This window comes from Diceros bicornis, chromosome 21 (assembly GCF_020826845.1).
Source record: "Diceros bicornis minor isolate mBicDic1 chromosome 21, mDicBic1.mat.cur, whole genome shotgun sequence".
Classification (NCBI taxonomy): domain Eukaryota; kingdom Metazoa; phylum Chordata; class Mammalia; order Perissodactyla; family Rhinocerotidae; genus Diceros; species Diceros bicornis.
Genome location: NC_080760.1, coordinates 34,536,317 through 34,556,635, shown reverse-complemented (window position 1 = coordinate 34,556,635; position 20,319 = coordinate 34,536,317). Strand labels below are relative to the sequence as shown.

The 20,319-nt window shown below is 41.6% G+C and overlaps 1 protein-coding gene across 5 annotated transcripts in view; it reads left to right on the top strand.

Moving 5' to 3' along the window:
• The window catches only part of SAMD12 (sterile alpha motif domain containing 12), a 380,602-nt gene extending 360,551 nt beyond the window's left edge, over positions 1 to 20,051 (top strand). For 4 of the 5 annotated variants that reach the window (XM_058564834.1, XM_058564832.1, XM_058564835.1 and 1 more), the window contains one exon: positions 11,982 to 20,051. Coding sequence is in view for 2 of the 5 variants with exons in the window: in XM_058564835.1 (XP_058420818.1) it covers positions 11,982 to 12,004 (23 nt within the window). In the remaining 3 variants the exon portion in view is untranslated. The remainder of the gene's footprint in view (positions 1 to 11,981) is intronic. The other variant, XR_009223284.1, reaches the window with a different exon arrangement.
• The last annotated feature ends 268 nt before the right edge of the window (positions 20,052 to 20,319 follow it).

The following is a 20,319-nucleotide window of genomic DNA, read 5'->3' as shown; positions in this document are numbered from 1 at the left end:
TGCCTCCCTCTTCTGCATTTCCACTGAAAAGATGGGGGGAGGGGCCCCCATGGTGAGAGAGACATTATCACTTCTATTACAGTCCCTCATTATTTACCATATATTTTCTCAGCTTAGAGACTATGCTGAGTCCTCTGGGGCTGTACAAAGATGCATAAAATGCAAGCTCTTCATACATGAAGTTTCCCTAACTAGGAGGGCGGATGAGGCTTGGGCAGAATTCCCAGCCATATTTGTAAACAGCGATGAGCACTCCCCTTCTCTCTGCTCGCCTGGAATCTTGCCCTTCTGTAATAGCATGCAGGACTTTATGTGGCGGTTTCTCTGTGTATGTATCTCTCAGTAGACTGGGAGCTTCTTGAGGGCAGTGGCAAAGGCTATTTGTTATTCATCTTTATATCCCCGGTGTTTCACATAGTGCCTGGTGCGGCAATCAAGAAATCATGTTTGTTTATTCCATTTATTCATCCATTCATTCAACAAAATTATTCAGAGGTTCAGAACATGGAGAGAGAGGCTTTGTGGGAATATATGAGGCCTTTTTGAAGTGGCTTGTGAGCTGGCCTTGTATGAAGGAGAGAATTTGGGCAAGAGGATAAGGAAACAGGGACCATATGAACAAAGGAAGGACAGTATGGGACAAATTCCATCAATTACTATGTCTGGATGCCTAGTGGGTAAGACTGGAGGGATAGGCTGAAGTATGACCATAAAAGGCCTGGAATATTAGGCCAAGTATTTTTTTCAAAAGGAATGCCATTAAACAGAATCCGCCTTCTCTCTTCAGAGCACTCAGGAGGCGGCAATGCTCCAGAGGAAAGCAAGAAAGAGTATAGTGAGTTTCTCATTAGAAAAATGTGTCTAACTTGTAAATAATGTAAAATGAATGCTGCATTAGCAACTACAGACTCCAGGTCTTGTCTGTGATGCTGACAATACTTCCTTAGGGAGGTGGCAGCACATGGTAAGTAAGAGCCAGAGTACCAGCTCCCATCCAGCTCCATCAAGGGTGATCCAACGTCTGTGTGCCTACGTTTTCTGGGTTTCTCAAAGTGGAGCTGATAATCATATCAACCTCAAAGCCATTATGAGGCTTAAAGGAAATGATGCATGGAAACCCCATGGGAACAATACTTCTTGGCACATAAGGGTTTCACAAATCTTAACTATTATTATCCCTCCTCTTCCATGTACCTTGCTTTCCTCATCCAAATGCAGATAATAATACCTGTCCCAGCCCATTTCTCCTGGACCCTGACAGAATAAAATGCAATTAAATATGTGAAAGCAGTTTGGAAGTTAAGTGCTGCATAGCAGCAAGGTGGTGGTAGGGATGTGAATTACCATAGTCTTGGCTGAAAGGTAATCCCAAGAGCCTGGGCAGGAAGGTAGGGAGCTCGTGTATCTCCAGGCCATTGGCCAGAGGTGTGTGTACATGAATGGTTTCTCCAGATACGGTATGTCAAAATGAGGGCCTTAGCATTTGACTGGTCCAAGATGACATAAAGATGGGAACAGGGTAATCTACTAAGCAAGAAATAAATACAATTTAAGCCCCACAGCCTTGCAAGCAATGTAATTTCAAACATCATAGTCTTGGACATCTGGGCTCTATTACCTGAAATCCCATTAAACCTTCACTTTCATAATTCTGTGTAGAACCTGGTAAATTGCAAGATCCTGCTAATGGCCACCAGCCAGTTCAAGCAATTCATCCCAAGGGTCCCCAAACAGGTTTACAACTCATGCCAAGTGGATTCTTTAAGGGGAAACTGTGCACACAAAAGAAATAGCCCAATTCACACAGTTTCATAGCAACATGCTTTGTAGCTCTGCCAACACAGAGAAATTATCTGTTATCATTAAGACATCTAAGCCTCATAACTTTTTCCTCAATGGAAATTAGTACTCACTGGCCCAGGGAAGATCCCTAAACCTTGTTAACTGTAATACAGACTGTAACCTGCTGAGAGCTGACGAATCCAGTTTAGACAAAACTAAGCCCTAGCCTTTCCCCACCCTCAGCATTTTCTCATTTAGGGGAACTCAACTTGAACTGAGCTCTTTTTCCTTTTGAGCTTTTCTAAAATGTCTAGACTGTTTGCGTTTGTTCTTGTGTTCCAGGCTAAAGGGCCAAAACCAGCAGCAAAGAAATAACCTTGGGGCCTGTCTTGAGAATCCTGCTAGACATGCCCCAAGGTGAAAGGGCCCGTACCAAAAGAACTATTTCTCATAAGACTTCTTGCTTGGTTTTGCCAACTCAAAGGGTTTATGTAAACGAGATAATCTTCTGCACTTCAGAATGTTTATAAAGTCTTTCCTAATTACTATTTTGTTTATAGAGTGATTCTGGGAACATGATGGAGAACAGAGGCGAAGCCTTGAGCCCTCCCTACAGAAAGCAGGAAGGGGGAGGGTGGGAATCAGAATAAATTTACAATGTGGGTGAGAGGATTTGTGGCTACACCTTGCTGTTTAGGTTTCTTCTTTCTAAAACTTTTCTACTAAATCTCTCAGTCTCAGTTTTCTACTCTACAAAACTTCTAGGCACATGTGACCGTTTAAATTTAAATGAATTAAAATTAAATAAAATTTCAGATTAATTTCCTCCAGGCACTAGCCACATATCAAGAGCTCAATAGCCCATGTGGCTAATGGCTGCCATATTGGACAAAGCAGATATAGAACATTTTCATCATTGCAGAAAGCTCCATTGGACAGTGCTGCTCTAGATTAAGGAACCCTAAGGCCTTGCTACTCAAAGTGTGGTCCACAGACCAGCAGCATGGGTATCACCTGAGAGCTTGTTAGACCTGCATGATCTGCATTTTAACGAGATAGTCAAGTGACTCATATGCACATTAATATTTAAGAAGCATGGTTTGAAAATACCCTTCCACTCTAAGATTCTATGTGGTGAAATCCATCATTGTTCTCAGCATTGTTTGTTCATGTTTATGTAGCTTGTACAGCATTATTTCAAAAAGAGACACTTAAGCCCCTTGAGACTTGGCATGGAAAAGGAGAAACATTAAGTATACCTTAAACTCCTTTAAAAGTGTGCTTTTTCTCTTTCCCTTGGAAAAGCAGCAGGATCTGGAGAATTTTTTTGAATATACTTTTTCTAAAGAAGCGAATCTTGAACGTTTTCCACTGAAGAAGCTATTGGATTGGTCAACAGAGAGGCCTTTGAGAATAAAATAAGATTAAATAGAGAGAAAGACAAAGAGGGGAATAGATGAACTTAAAAAGAAAAAAAGGAAAAGGAGCTTGACTTATTAATACAGTTGACAAACAGGAAGGGCACCACGCTCCGTGACTCAGTGAGGAGGGATACAGAAGCAGGGAGAGAGATTAGGGACCGATCCCTCAGAATATACTCTGCTGACCAGTCTGACATTCTGGAGATGGAGGGGAATTTCAATGGAGACTTGAATTAAACTTTGAAGTATATTTTCATGCTTTCTCATGAAATTCATTGTTGTTTGTGCCAGGGGACAGGGTTTTCTTCCGGAAGGTTCTGTGGGCTTTTAGAGTGGCTGTTGGAATTTAATGACTTGAGATGCTTGCCTCTATCCAGTGCAGAGAATGGAATCACTGGGGTTACCTCTAACTGATTGGCTGTACAAATGCAGCCCTGCTGAGAGCATCTGGCCTGATGATACTTTCTCCCAGAAATGCGTCATCTCATATTAATGTGGTACAAGGTGGTAACCACTATTGTCAGCAGGCTTTTAGTTCAAGATGGCCATAAAGCTGGGTGAGGTTTTGCCATTTCCCTGGGGAAATCATGCCCTGAGACAGAAGTTGATAGGTGTCCTGAATTATCACAGAGAATTCATCGAGTTCAGAGGCTTGCATACACTGAAATTGCTAAACCAACTCTCATCAGGTAACAATACTATTCTGCCCTTACTTTAAGAAACTGCTAACATCACTCCTGTAGCTTTTGCCAAACATTCATTCATTCGTTCAACAAACATTTCAAGAACACCTGTGATATTCTAGGCGTTCTACTATACACTGCAGAAAGAAAAAAACAAGACACACACTTTACCTGAAGAAGCTAGAGGTTAGGAGCAGTCGTGCTTAAAGAGTGGTCCTCAGACTAGCAGCATCAGTGTCACCTGCAAGCTTGTTAGAAATGCAAATTCACAGAGCCACGCCAGACCTACTGAATCATAATCTTTCCATTTGGAGCTCAAAATCGATGCTTTACCAAGCTCTCCAGGGGATTTCTAAGTACAGTAAAGTCTGAGAAACATTATTCTATAGACAACATAATCAGGTGATTCTGATATAATATGATAAATGCAATGATATGGATATGAAACTCCCGAAGCCCTGCAGCCCCCAAGGCAATGTTGGGCATTTGAGTAAGTGCTCGATGGAATAAATGTTGCTTGCTTGCTTGGTTGATTGGTACATGAATCAGCCTGTAGAAACTAAACAATACCGGGATGATGGAACTATTCCTAAGTCCCTAGGACATTGAATAGGTTGGACAGCTTGCTCAGGCCTCGCCACTCCTGTCTGCCCCACTCTGAAACCCAATATTTGGATCGCTATACTATATCATATCCAGGATTCTTGGTATTTTATTATATAACGCAAACAAGACTATAAACCAAGTTTCCTCACGGTCTACCCATTTTTCCCGGTCTCAAAGACGAATAACTGCTGTTTAAGTACTGAGGAAAAGACATGGGTGCTTCCAAAGATTTGTGCCAAGCTGGCTTCATCAGAATCACTGAGCCCCTTGTTAAACATAGAGATTTCCAGACCTCCCCCTGGACATTCTGAATCAGTGGAAATGGAGAGAGGCTGGACAAAATAAAAATCTTAAGAAGCTCCTGGATATGAGCCTGATGCAGTGAGGTTTGAGAACTTCAGGCTGAAATGTCAGAATTCTTAAAACCCTGGAATCCAGAGACTCAATTTAACCCACAGGAACCAGAGTCTATTTCTGAGAGGTTTTGAGCCTCGTAGTGCAGACTAGCAGCTTTACTTGAGGTGGAACAGTAAGAGAACAAATACAGTGTCATTGACTTTTTTTCCTAGGGCAGAGGAAAAGGAGAAGGTGACAGCTTGCACAGAAGTGCATTCTTTCTCTCTTGTTCTGTGTGTGTCTGTGTGTGGTGGTGGTCCAGCTTTACTCATCTCATGAACCCTCTAAAACTCCCCAGAGAGACGAGGCAACCCCAGCCAATGAGGACTGCAAAGCCAACTGCAGAAAGATTCTTACAGTATCAGGAGCCGGTCACATTCTAATTGAAACAATAAAACCAAGGGCTGAGAGGATGGAGATGGAGGCCAAGGTCTCCCTTTCCCATGTAGGTATAAATGATTGCCTGAAAATGTTCCCATGGGGCCTTGGGACCTCATATTTCCTGCTTAGCACTTCTGGAATCAACAGGCTCTGATTTGTTATAACCAGATCAAGAGTCACAGCCTGGCCTAAAGGCTGCAGCCTGTGTAAGGTCATTTCTCTCTCTAAGCCTGACTTGATTCATCTGTGGAGTGAGGTCGTGGTATCTACTTCCTTGGGTTACTGCAAAATGGATACAGGTTCTTAGCATGGTGCTAGGTGTGTAGTAAGTACTTGGTTAATGATAGTGCTTACTGTTATGGTCACTGTTGTCTATAGCCTTGGCGTTCTCCAGAGAAACAGAACCAATAGGAGATATTGGTTCTCCAGTAGGAGATATATCTATATATCTATGTCTATCTATCTATTGATAGAGAGAGAGATCTATCTAAAGAGAGAAAGAAAGAGAACATGCAAGAGAGAGAGATGATAGCTAGATACTTACTGTAAGGAACTGGACCACACAGTTGTAGAGGCTGAGAAGGCCCAAGAGCTGCAAGCCTGAGACCCAGTAGAGCTGACAGTGTAAGTTCCAGTCCAAGTCAGAGTACAAGTCCAAAGGCAGGAGAGATTGATGTCCCAACTCAAAGACAGGCAGAGAGCAAATTCTCCCTTACTCAGCCTTTTGTTCTACTCAGACCTTCAGTTGATTGGATGGGGACCACCCACATTGGGGAGAGCAATCTGCTTTACTCAGTCTACTGATTCAAATATTAATATCATCCAGCAACGCCCTCACAGACACACTCAGAATAATGTTTAACCAAATATCTGTCTCCTGGAGGCCCAGTGAAGTTGACGCGTAAAAGTAACCATCACAGAGTAATTGTGGTTTCCAGTTTACGAGGGGTTATGAGAAGTTACGGGCTAGTTTGTAGGCATCATCTATTTTACTGCCCTTAACCCAGATCCTCTGCCATCCTGATATCCATCTTGTCTGAGATTCTGGCCTTTATCTTCATGCAGTCAGGGAGTAGAGTTGATTTCTTAATCGTATTCTCGGGGGGAGGAAAGGGGCGGCAAACACCCCATGCAAACTATGGGCAGGCAGGTAGTGGCAGAAATGAAACCAGTGTAACTGAGAAGGCATGTGGCTTCTCCCACCAAAGGGCTGGTAGCAGAGTTTAGTTTTATTGCCACATAAATCCTCCTTTGTCCTTCTTTCATCTCCTAACTTCTCCCATACATGCTAATTAATTAATTGAGCATACCTGTTTAAATCATCCCATCTTGATTCTTGTTATGGTATGCCTGTGAGGGTTCTAAAAGTTAGAAATGATTTAGTATTAGAGGTTTTGATTACATTGAATATGAAATCAAATAAAATGAGCAAATGATGAATAGAAAAAGGGAGTGAGGTTTGAAATTAGCCTTATTTCCTGTACACACAAGAGGCACACTTAAGTTGGTTTTTATCTTGGCCTATTTTGGGAGTGATATATTTGGCTCACAGCCAGGAATAGAAGATAAACAAGGACCTGTATCCTCTAAACCAACCTCAGCACTATTGACATTTTGAGCTGGATAATTCTTTGATGTCGGGGGCTGTCCTATGCATTCTAGGATGTTTAGCAGAGTACCTGGCCTCTACCCACTAGATGCCAGTAGTACCCCCAAGTCATGACAACCAAAAATGTCTCCTGGCATTGCCAGGTGTCCCCTAGGGGTCAAAACTGCACCCAGTTGAGAACCACTGCTCTAAACATACAAGTGATTTTAGACTGTTGAATAGAAATGTACTAACTTTCACTCGGTCAAACCTCTTATTTATGATACTTTTTGTATAGGATTCACATTTGATGAGCATTCTTTTATACAAACACAGCGACTTGCTTTCTCCCCTGTATTCCTGTTGGAGTTAAAGAATTTGCTTTCCTAACAGATTTCTGACTGAGTCAGGAAAGCATTGTGGGGAGAACAGATCTGCCTTCTAGTCTCAGCTCTATGCATTCCAGCAGTATGACTATGACAAGTTAATGAACCTGGCCTGATTTTTTTCCAGATGTGTTATGAGGATAATGCAATTCAGGCCTTAAAAATGGCAGTGAGGATTCAATGAGTAACTGCCTATAAAAACCTTAGTTGGCCCATTGTAACTGCTAAATAAATGTTAGTTCTGCTTATTATTGGCTGTTATGCGGGGCAACTGTGGCTCTCACTCCTTTGGAGTGTTCATCTCACACCTGATATAAATTGTCCCATGTCAAAGTGCAGTTCAGGGCCACCCTAAAGTCCTCAGGCTTGAATCATGAGTCACGTGAAAGACATTTTCAGATAGAAGATATGGCCCTTCTTTTTTAATGGAAAATACTAAACCGCCCTTTTAAGAGATGCAAACTCATTTCTTCCCTTCAGCCCATGAGAGGTGGGGCTGCTTGCACACAATATCTTTTCTTCTTCCCCAAACACACTAATCTCTTCAGCCCTTTGCTGCTGGAGTGGAGAAAGATGGCGCTGGACACCCTCAGTCCCAGAGCTGTTCTTGAATCCTCTGCCGGGTTGGCCATTGCTCCCAGGCCAGCCCTTTCCTGCCTTTGAAGTGAACTCTCCTTATCGTGGAACTGTCTGTTAGTGTCTGGACTAATCTGGAGGAGAATGGAAGCCAGAGTGTGTTGACTGTGGCCCTGGCAGGAGAGAAGAGTGTTCTCTCTCTCCTGGAGGGCGCAAAGGCTTGACCTCCAAGCATCTGGTTTCCTTTTCCTGGCCCCTAGTTGTGGCCTGAGAATATTGACCTATTTGTATCTCGAGTTTCTCTGAGAAATTTTGGGAATTTCTGGCAATAATAATAATAAATAGTAGCCATCGCTTAAAAAATAGGTACTATTTGCCAAACACCATGCAAAGTGCTTTTTCTTTGAGCCCATTTTATCGTCACAACAACCCAGTGAGGTAAGGATCATAATCAGCATTTTAAAGGTAGAGAAATTGAGGTTTGGAGAAATTCATGTTTTCAACATCATGTAGCTGGTAAGCAGTGAGCCTGGGATGTCAACCCAGATCTGCCTGATTCCAGAGCCCATCCTCTTAATCACCGGACTCTAATTCTTCTCTACTCATCCCAGACTCTGAAGCCATTGGACTAAAGAGGTGATTAGTTCCCAGAAAACCTAAACTGGTAAGGTTGACCCATCAAACAGAGATTTGAGAAAGAGCGCTTTACTGTTTGTTAGCTGCAGATCCATACGTGGCCAGCACCAGGATGCACGTGTTTCTTGAGTAGTCCTGAGATGTAGACAAAGAAACTGGAGCAGTCCCCTTCTCCATATGCAGACTTCAGTTACAGGATTGAATCTCGTATAAAATTAGGTATTGAATTAAGCCAAAAAAAAAAGAGAAAAACTCTTCTTCTCCAGCCTCATTCCTTTCTTCATTAATTTCACAACTATTTACTAAGCACTTTCTGTATACTTGGCACTGCACCTTGCATTAGGAAGACACACAACGATAAGACATGGCACCACCCTCAAAAAACTTAGGAGGAAAGATGGATGTGTTAAAATAAAGCATTCATGGTGGGTTTTGTGGTAAAGGTTTAAGATGCCGTGCTGGCTTATAGGGGGAAGTTGTCAGCTGTGTCTAGGCGGAGAGGAGGCCTCATACTGAACGTGACACGTGAGGTGGTCCTGAAAAATGGAGGGGTAGGTGTTGACTAGTGTTAGGGGGTGTACAAAGAAGGCACCCTAGGAAAGGTTGAGCAAAGGCTGCGAATAACTGGTGCATATGAGGAGCTAGAAGGAGTCTGGGATGGCTGAAGCCCAGGGAATGGAGCTCCAAAAGTATACCATCTCAAACATCACACGTTTCCCCTTCAAAGAGCCAGAGCTGTCTAATGCAAAATGCCATTTTACATTTTGACTTCATGTAGCTTTTGTATACCTGAAGGCATGATTCCTGTTGCAGATAAAAATCTCTAGCAAAGTGGTAACAGCAGAGACAACCACTATATATGCTTCTGTGATAGAAAGACAACGGTTCAAGCCTTACTCTAGGCACATACAACCTGAGTAAACAGGGACCTCTTGTTCGCACATAAAGCCTAGCTCAACATGGTGACACATTCAAATGAGAGACAACTAACCGCAAAAGCATCAAAAAGCAATGACTTCTTTCCTGAGTCCATGGAAAGATGGTCCAGAGGGCATGATGCCATAGCACACTCTTCTCTTTGGCCCTCTCTCTTCTGAAGGTCCCACTCAAATGGCAGCCATCACCCCAAATCTCCTGTCACTCCCTAATCCCCAGTTTGTCTCTCTGTGGCCTCCACTTCTGTGTATATTCCTGTCTTATAGGAGTATCTCTCTGCTTTTTCCAATATCTCGGTCTTTCTAACGTGAATTAACTTAGCCTCTAATTTTCTTCCCTGCCCAGCAGGGCCCTTCATTGTGCTGATGGGGCTTATGGATAAACACAGAATCCTACTTAGAAGATAAGAGAATGGGAAAGGCTCTGAATACTTATACTTTATATATTTGTCCCTGTCACTCCTACACGTCACTAGAGTGGGACACTCCCAAGTCTGAGTACAGATTTGATCCTCCCTAGCTGTATGAACTTGGGCAAATAATACCTCTGGATATTATTTCTTTATCCATAAAATGCAAATAATTCTGCCTATCCTAAGAGTTATATTGAGAACCACTGGTGAAAGAGCTTTAAAGTATAATACCTCAGCTTATGTCCATGATTGTGTTATTATATGTGAAAATTAGACACACCCACTTTCCATCAGCTATTAGTTATCTGGAGAAGTAGCAACTGCAATAAACCTAGTTATCTACTCCTGACTTGGGATCCAAACTATAGTAATTAATTGGAGTTCACTCTTTATTATCATTATTTACTTTTAAATTTTATTTTGTAGGTTATTCTTAATAATACTTTTCCAAGGTCATACATTTTCCAGAGCTGATTTTAGCATAAGTGTCAAGTGATGGTGTACTGTGTCAGGCTCCTACAAACCTATGTCGTTATTCCAGGCTATACTGCTCACTTGCAAGTTGAGCTGGACAGAAGATTTTTACTCATGTAGATTTCTCTCCCCCCTCCAATAATACTAGAGTGTTATCTCTTAATGAAATTGTGAAATATGTATTTTTGAGGTAGTATTAGTGAATGAAAACTATCATGGATGCTTTAGTTAGTCAATGCTTTTGGGTCAAATCAGCACCTTTGTGAGCCTAATTTTTGTTGTTGTTTTGCAAAATCCTATGACAACAATACTAAAAATCCTAGCGCCTTCACCACATCACTTACAGTTCCTTTCTATGCATATGTGTTTTATATTGTAGTATATCATAACTGTTTACCATGTTGCTATGTAATCATCATAATTATTACTTTAATAGCCATGTAATCATCCATCTTGTTAATGCACCATAATTTACTTAACCTAAATTTTCAACAATAGGAGACTGGTTGTTTTCCAATCTTTCCACTATTATAAATAACCTCTAGGTGACATATTTGTGCATATAGATTCTTTCATTTTTTTTAGATTATTTTCTTAGGATACACTCCTAGAATGGGGAACACTGAGTCAAGGAATGTGAATTTTTAGTAGTTTTTAAATAAGTTGACATTATTTTTCCAGTTTACAATGCCGTCAGCAATACATTAGTATTCTACTTTCATTACAACATTATCAGTAGCGTGTATTATTATTTTATATTTAATATGCTTGAATAGTACCTTACTTTTGTTTTTGCATTTTCTCAAAAATAGCAAGTTTTAATCAAACATTTGCTTATAAATTATACATTCTCTCTTGTTTTGAAAAGCCAGTTTTAAAACCTAGGTAGGTTTTTTTTTTTTTTTAACATCAGGAACTCTTGCTGTCCTGTTCTCCATTGCCTGATAATTTTGTGTATTAAGTAAAGTTAATACTGATATTTTTCTAGCAAAATATTCAATTGTGCTCCTATGTTAACTAATTAATAAGGACCTGTGTATAAGGAACTGTAGGGAGTAACCAGATAAAATAATAAGAAAATTAGAAAATAAAAAATTAGGAAAATGTATCTGTACCAGTGTTTCCAAGGTCAAAAGCAGGGTTGCAATTCAAATAGTTCAGTCGCTGGTCAGATGTTAATGACTTTCTCTAGCTAGTCCCTAACCTGCTCAGCCAATCTGACTTTTCGCCTGGCAAACTCAGGAGCTTCAGCCATACTGCTTCCAATATTTCCTTCTAGGTTTTATCCTAGGAAAGCTTCCCGATGAATGAAACCCCCCTGCCAAAATGCCTTCACACCGTTCCCAATCTGATCTTGTTCCAGATCAAGGAAATGCATGAAACCCCATGATATATGAAACGATTTCCCACACCACAGTCCTGACAGCCTGCCAATTCCAGAGACCTGGTTTTGCCCTCCCTTCCAGGCAACTTCGCCTATCCCTGAGATGGATATCTTCCACACTCTGCCAGATGGTGGAAGGACATTCCAAGAGCACAAGCCACCATAAATTTGTCCTGGAGTTGAGTGACCATTATCTCTGCTAGAGCTTTCTCTTGGACCTAAGGATGGTAGGGGTTGTTTGAATAAGATAATTGCTGCATACTAGTATCTGGGAACATAAAGAAATAACTTACCATGTTTTCCTCTTTTTCTTCTTGCAGCCTCAACCGAGGGTTCTCCATAAACGTGGTTAGCCTTTCAAGCTGCTGTCCTGCCAGTTGATATGAGCATGGCCTGTTCCTCACAGAAAGACTAACTCGTGGTACTGCCGGAAGATATCCTTGGAGCCTTGACAGATTAACCAGATTAACTGAAAAAACACCCACTCAGTCAAGATTATGGGCTTTGGAAAATCTTAGTTTGCTGGGGATTTTAAAATGAGGTGCATAATATACAGTGCCAACTCGTTCCAAGTGGTCATTGGTAGACCGTTAGCTGGAAAATTGCTTCCAGTTTTCATCACTGTGCATAACTCAAGCTCCCTTTGGGGAGCTGTCTGTGCCCTTCACTAAGAGTCCTGTTTTAGCATGGCCACTACTGGATTATTTCACTATGTGTGCAGATGGCATGATGTGTTAGAAAAAAATCACAGCAGTTCTGCAATCTCAGTGGAAGTGTTCACCATGTTATGCCCTGGTAGGAATATAAACATGTCTCGGTTATGTTAGTTATGATGTCTAAAGATATTCTGTCCAACTCTTAAGCACTTTATATGAGAACACTACACCGCAACGAATCAGCACGTTCAGTACATGTGAGGAAACAAATATTTTCTTTTTTCTTGTCCTATTTCTGGCTCAGACTGTCGAAGACAAACATATCCCCAGTTGTTTTTGGTAGATTGGTGTAAATATGGCCACAGTACTGTTAGACTTAACCTCTTGACACTTTACTGAACAACTGGACTACTTGTAGCACCAAAGGGAAGTAGAGTGGGGTTGGTGATTGTAGTATCTTAGCTCTTGGTTCCACGTACCTAGGCACAACTTACCACATGCACATACCAATACTCGAACACACAGGAGGCTTCTATTTAGCCAATGTCCATATTCTCTCATTCTATATGAGTTATTTCAAAGAAAAAAAAGGAATGGCCTTCTTTTAATCTAAGACCGTGGTGGGTTGATGGTAAGGGCAGCAGAATGCAGTTTTCCTGTGTAGTCCAACTATAAGACTTTGGAAAATTCTCTAGGTCAAGTTTAAGTCACAACTCTGAAGAGAAAAAACAGCAAGTGACCCCTGCGTGCCTAGAGACAGAAAGTGTTCAATTCCATACTAGGCTCCCTCCTCAGTAGAGAACCTACTAGTCCTTTTAATCCTTTCTGGGATTATACCCACAACTAATTATTTTTTATACTAAGTTTTACAACAAAACACAGTCTTGGGAAACCGGTCAGTCCAGTTATTACTTATATTGAGGCATTAGAGAAATGTCCATATTGACTGACACTACGTAATGGTTTAGCATTTTTTTTCCTGAAAATACGAAGTTGGCTGAATCAAAAACTCAGCCAAGTGTGTTCTGTGTGCCCATGATCTCAGCCTGGGCCGGACCGGCGTTGGAGGCTTTTCTTTAAATGTATGTAACAACTCTGGGACCCGGCCAGCACAAACAAGCTTGACATTTCAGGGGGTCTCCAGACACACACTCATTGTCTACTCTCCTCACATCTTGCCTCCCCTGGGGGTCTCAGGAAATGCACAGCCCATTGAAAAACGCCCCCGCCTGAGATTTGGAAACCTGACAGGGAAGGAGAGAGAGACCCAAATGTGATTCAGTGAGTCACCCAGCGGGCTGACTCACCACAAGCCTGTCGGGCCGTAGTGTCACAGGACAGGGCTTCCAAGAAGGAACTCAGAGGAGTTTCGGTCACCACCAGGATCTGGCCCTTCAGCGGGTCAGCACCAGGCCCATCAGGCCCTCAACAGACCGTAACCCTTTACTAATCCAGAAGTAGGAGGCCAAACCCTAGCTGCCAATGTCCCTAGACGTAATAGCCCAATCTCCACTGCCCACCTCCTGAGTTTCAATTCTACCCACAGGGCTTCCTCTTCTTTCATTCCTTCCCTTACTCTGCAAGCATTCTTTGAGCACCTACTATGAGCCAAATATTGTGCTGTGGTGACAACAGCATACAAGGCAGACTCTCCTTGCCCTTATGAAACAGTATTTCCTCCTCCCAAACACTATCCCCACCCTACCTTTTCCACAATGAAAACTGAATTCAGACACCATTCATCCCCGGCCAGAGAAACCTGGGAAAATGCACGTGGCAGCATGCAGTTCCCTTGCCTGAGAAAGTGGGCAGCAGAGGAAGAGGTGGTAGATGGCATCAGGCTACATATTTGTGCCCTTCGTTTACAGCCAACCCTTCCAGGGCCCAGATTTAGCTGGTAAGAGCTTCCCAAAGCAGCTTTCAGTTGCTTCCCTTGATATCCACCCTGGTCACCTATATTCCCATTCTTTGTATAGACGCAACCGTTGATCGTTATGCTGGATTCTCTGAAGCTCCAATTCTCTAGTCCTGGGGACACAAAATTGGGCCTGATGAATCCAAAAGAATTACTGCCACGTGCTGAGATACTGGAGCTGGGAATTAATTAGTTTAGCCAAGGACATTCTGAGACTACTACTAACACCTTTGGAAAACTGGACATGCTTTATGGTGCGGATGTTCATCAAATGATGGTGGTTCATCCTTACTCACTTTGGCTTTTGCAAAATACATCCTGAACAGTTAAATAAGTAGTTTCCTAGCCTTTTTTATTTTTTTTTTTTTGAGTCAAAAGAGTGCTGGAAAATTAATAGAAGTGATGGGTGAAGATGGAGATGGGAGAAGGCAAAAACAAAAACAATGAAAGAGCCCAGTTGAAGATGGCTTCTCTAAAAATGCCTTAATTCCTGGCACGTACCACGTATTTGCATATGAACTACTACTGTTTTCCAAACTGTCGACTTCTGTTTGAAATCATTTTGGGGGATAGTTTTGGAAACATGGTGGCATAAAATCTGAGCAGTCAGGAGCTAAACCAGCAAAATGGAGAAATTACTTCATTCACAGCCTCGAGATTCTTCATTATGTGTTGATCTGCAATTACCCATGGTTACTTCCCGCTGTGCTGTACCTTCTTCCCAAGATGTTTGTAGGAAATTTTACCTCCCCGAAGTTCAGAAATGGCTCTGGTGAGTTTTGTTTAGTAGGAGACGGAAAACGGGGAGGTAAGGGATAAATATTTTGATGTCTAAGGGCTGTAGACTGTTGATGCTTAATTTTTCCTTTTACTTAAACCTGTGCTACACCTTTTATTAAAGGCTGACACCCATACATGTGCAGGAAGGGCACTCTTGGGAATGAACAGAAATGGATAATTATCTAACTCTCTGGGATGCCAAGGAGATTAGCTTGTTCCAGCTCCAGAACTGAATTTAAATATGCAGAGCGGTGGTTCTGCTAGGGTGAAAAGCAAATCACTTCAGTAGTTTAAGACATACCTAGGGGGATAGAGACCCCATCAGCTTTCTCTGTGGGTAATAGCATACCTTTAAATCCCTACTCAGGCTCTGTGAGGTGTGTAACCGCACATTTGACTTCTACCTCCAGACCATGGGTAAATAGCCCAGGGTTCTCCCCAGGGTCCCTTCTCAGCTGCCCAGACAGAGGCTAATAGTCCTTAGTTCTGAGGGAATTCTGCCATTTTTAACATTCAAGGGGAAAAGGAATATCAACCTTCCGTGTGAATATAAACTAAGGATAAAAACCTCTAATGGATTTACCCCTTGCTCCTTACAAATGCTTTCTTTGTCTGCAAATGTCACATAATTGATTTTGGATACGAACAATAAAAGTCTCATGGAAGAAAAGTTTTCAAGACCCCCTTAGCACTCTTAGTTTTACCAAAACCTCCTCTTTCCACTGCATTAGCAGCTTCATTCTTTGTGATGTTTTCCTCTACATTCCTTAGAGTAATTTTGTTGCTTGACAACTAGACCTAAAGCTGTCGTAATCTCTTTTAAAAAATCTAATCTTTGAAAAGGACATACATTTCTTTATGCCTTAAAGGCTGTTTTTATTCCCCTCTCCTACAGCCCCCACCACCCTACTTTTTTGCTTTGTTTTGTGTGTTTTTTTTTTATTCTCTTTCTTCTTTTAACATAATTCAGTGGGTAGATTTCAAGTATTCTATAAAGAACTCAAACAGAAAAACAGAGTCATCACCTTCTTTCCCCAGTACTGACTAATGATTCCTTCTTAAGCTTGAACTTGGTGAAAACTTGCTGCCCAGATAGCAGTGGGACATGGATTCTCATCTCCAGAGAATGACTGGTCAGCACTGCTAATCCAAAAGGAGCCCATGAGATCATGAAGGAGGACAGACCAGCAGAGGCCTCTGCTCAGGGCACAGCTGGGAACTCTTATTTCAAAGACTACCAGGTCCTGCCCCTTAGTCTCCTTAGATCTGCATCTAATCCTGTAGCCAGAGAACTGTCTTGTGAATTCTGCTTTATCGGTGTGCATGTTTTCTGGCACTACTGCACAACTTCAGGGTCAAAGGGGGCCGCATTTCCATTATTTTGCTCTGGTGACTTACTCTAGTGGGGAGACGGGGAGCGTTCTTTTGAAAGCTAACCACTTGTAGGAAGCTTGAGGAAAAGTTGTCCAGGTGTACAGGGAGGTTCTGCTACACCTTAATAAAAAGAGCAAAATGGATCCTTCCCTGGAGATTCTCATCGGGGAAGGTGGCTAGAGGGATGGTATCAGTACTCTTTTTCTTCTGGCCATCATCTTGGCCCTGCAGGGAAAATTCTAGGCCAAGGGGCGAGCACTGTTTCTAAGATCTAAAAGTTTTAGGGTGAAATTCATCTGCGACAAATATAAAGGGGAAGTGCCAGCGAGTACAGGGGCGGTTTTAGGCCTGCCCAACAGCACAAAGACTGAGAAATGACTTCCACAGAACAGCAGAAAATGGGTGTAAGAAGCTTTGTAAATCTGGAGTTTCATTCACCACATAGGGCTATTTTAAAACCTTCAAGAGCCCCAAGCATTCTTCCTTCAGAGCCTCCCTTCGCCAATTAATAAAATTGCCAAGTAACCGTATGATTTGCATTGAATTGCAGTTGACTGGTTGACATAATATTAAATATTGCAGATATTTAGACATTATTTCTGATTATACAATATTCTTTTCATATTTTGGAGCTAATGATTTAGGGGTTTCATTTGTTTAATTGCTTTTTTTATTGTTGTTGTTTTCCAAACCTCAAGCATTTACAGAAGTCTTAGAAAGGCTCTTAGGCCCAGGCCTTTTTGCCTAGAAAGAGCCCTACTGACATGAACGACAATGAGACTGTTAAATTAATCCAATGTTGGAGATACTATACCTAAAACATTTAAGACACTGAAGACTCTGCTGGTTGCCTTCTGCATTGTTTATAGCCTTTTAAATTTCAAGCGTTTGGATCAGAGGAAATAAACAGGCTGCTTTCACGTGGCTTTGCCACGTTAGCACACCCAGGTACTAAATGTGGAATTCTAAGCTGGGTTGAGGTGCAATAGCACACAGATCTGTTCTGTCTGATTGTATTTAATCACCACCACCCCCCCCCCAATTCTATAAAAATGTATTCAAATGCTTTACTCTAAAAAAAATTCTAAAACAAGAGATTCTTATTAGATCATTGCTTCTCTCGGGGTGGGAAAACTGATTTTGTGACATAACCTTGAAGGAAAAATTGCTTGCCGTTCAATGCCTTGAGCCTCTGGTAGTTACGCCTGTCCCATTCCACAAGCTGATGGTGGTCTCCCCCCCGTCTCCCCAGAGGGGTAGCCTGGCCTCCCTCTAAAATAGCAAAATACCATGAAGACAACTTTTGAAGCTCTAAGTGCTTCCAATAGACTCCCTGTTCAAGCATAATTCAAAAATATGATTTGGATTGAACACTGCCTTGGTCCTTGATTATATGATCCCTAAATCAATTCTAATTCTTTATATCTATTTCCAGTATTTTTTTTACCGCAATCAACTGCATTTATGTATCTGTATTGGGAGCTGCCTGCTAACTCGGTGGCAGCTTTTGACAATTCCTATGTCTAGTTCCCATGCAATGCATTTGACAGAACACAAGAATATGTTTCCCCACATATAAGCTGCAGAAGTTTTGAAGTGCATAGCCAGGCTCTTTTTCACATCAAAAGGTCCCTGTTTATAGGTGGAAAACTTAAAGAGAATGGTGGGGGATGGTGGTATTCATGTTTGGACACTAGAACCTTGGTCTTTTTCATTGTAATGCAACTCCCACCTCAAATAGAGAAGGGGTAGCCTCTTGAGTGAGCGTTGGCCCGCACTGGGACTCGTTGGAGTTCCACTTGCTTAAACTCACATATAGGCAACTGGAAGGCTCTCTAGGGCTCTGAACAATTTCTCCACCACTACCTTTCTTCCACCAATAGAAAAATGCTCTCTTTACAAGGCTGTGTTTGAGGAGACCATGGTTGAGCTCGTGAAAGAAGTTCACATCGCAGAGAGCTGAATAATGCGAGGTTCTTGACTTTGCCCTGGATGTCTCAGTCATGATTGGCATGGAAGCAACTAGTCTGCTGAAAAGCCGAGTCAGCACAAATGTTTTGAAACTAATTCCACCAAAACTCTTGTGTCACTAAATCATGCAACTGTAGTTCCAGTTAATCCAACTATGTAATATCATTCGGCACTAAAATAGCTGTACACAAAATTTTAGAAAAGATGAATATTGTAACAAAATTACATAGCAGGAAAAAGTGCCTGAGAAAAGAAAATATTGATCTATTGTACTTTTTATACTTGAGTTATTCCTAGGACTTTGTGGAAATGCACCACCATGATAAAGGGGAAGATGTTTTGAATTCAAGAATACTTGATTTTGATAGAAATTGCCCATCTCTCTGGGCCTCTGCTCATCTGTTTGGGATGCTACCTGTCCCACCTTAGCAGACAGGGTTGTTTGGAGGCTAAACTAGCTAAAGGGAGAAGCTGTCCTGTACTACCAGTATCTGTAATTATCATGGTGAGGTGGGCTTCAGGCTTTAGTCACTTAGCCCCTTCCCTTTATGCCTTCTTCTCATAGCTGTTATTACTGAGACTCCATTCTGGAATTTAAAAAAGGAAAAGAAAGAATGATAAGAAAGTAACAATTGGCATTTTGAACGCACACACGTGCTTCTTCCAGTATATGTGGGCTGATCTGCAGAGGCCACGGCCAAGGCACCCATTATCTCCATTTCTCCACCTCCCAAAGGTTTAGAGCACTGTGACCTCACCCAGGGAGAGAGCCTCAGGCTTTGCATAGTACAGGCGAAAGCTGCCAATCCTGGGGTTGGAGAAGACCAATGAAAGTGTGAAGTTGACAAATTGAGTCGCAGGAAGCAGAGAGCCACATCGAACTTCCTTGATGAGCTACTGTATGTTAGTATTTGTTCTAGGAAAGAAAGAGGAAGAAAAATCACATGATGTGAATTGACTAGAAGACCAGTGCTCTCCATAGCATATGAGGGAAAAAAATCTGATGGAAAAAACTGGTTCACTGTTTTACAAACACTAACAAACGTGGCTATAAAAGCACATTTTGTAACACAAAAGCCTATGTAGATGGTAGATATTTTTATAGCTTCCTTAGGTGAGTAGTTAAACCAGCAGTTTGAATTCTCTTAGTCCCCTAAGAGTGGTTAATTAAATAAGTATTTTCCTTACACATTGCCCACAACTGTGGCTTTTTCTCTATGCACCCTAGAAAAACTCCCAGGACTCGACTTAGGAGGGCACAAGCAAGTTACATGGCAGGATGAGTGCCTTTTCTGTTGGAAATTCATTTAGTTCCCTGGGGTCCCAGGGCATACAATGTTTAGAAACTTTTTTCTCTAAACATAAGAATTATTGTGCACCACAATTTTGAACCACCGATTTCCATATCTTAAGCAGCTATCAACTTGCCAATTCTCTTTGGGTTTCCTTTATATTTTCTTATAATGTTTCCTTCTGTTTTGGGTTGTCCTCAAAAAGAGTTGGGGGCATGATTCTTTTTAAATTGATAGAAATGAAACTGTACAGGTTTTTGCCCCCTTGTATCTGTGAGCATGATGTGTATCAGGCTGGAAAATCTGCTTTATCATTTTGTATATTTGACTATTTTGTATTCAGCATTACTTGATTCCTTATGTGCATGGCGATGTATTAAAATGTGGGATTTCTATTACCGTGTAAAAGTGTTTTGATTCTGATTTTCAACATACATCCTTGGAAAAAAATTACATTAAACTTTTCATTTCTATTTTCTTCAGCTCATCAGCTTTGCAGAAGAAAAAGAAAAGTTAACAGCATTTCACTTTCCCTCTGTTAGCTAATGATGCAATTCATGGTGGAAAATTGTCCTCAATTATACTGTGTTTCCTGGAGAAATAATATATGTGAAATGAATTGGTGGCCTCCCTCCAGCTCCCAGCACACAGAATTGCCCCAGCACCAAAT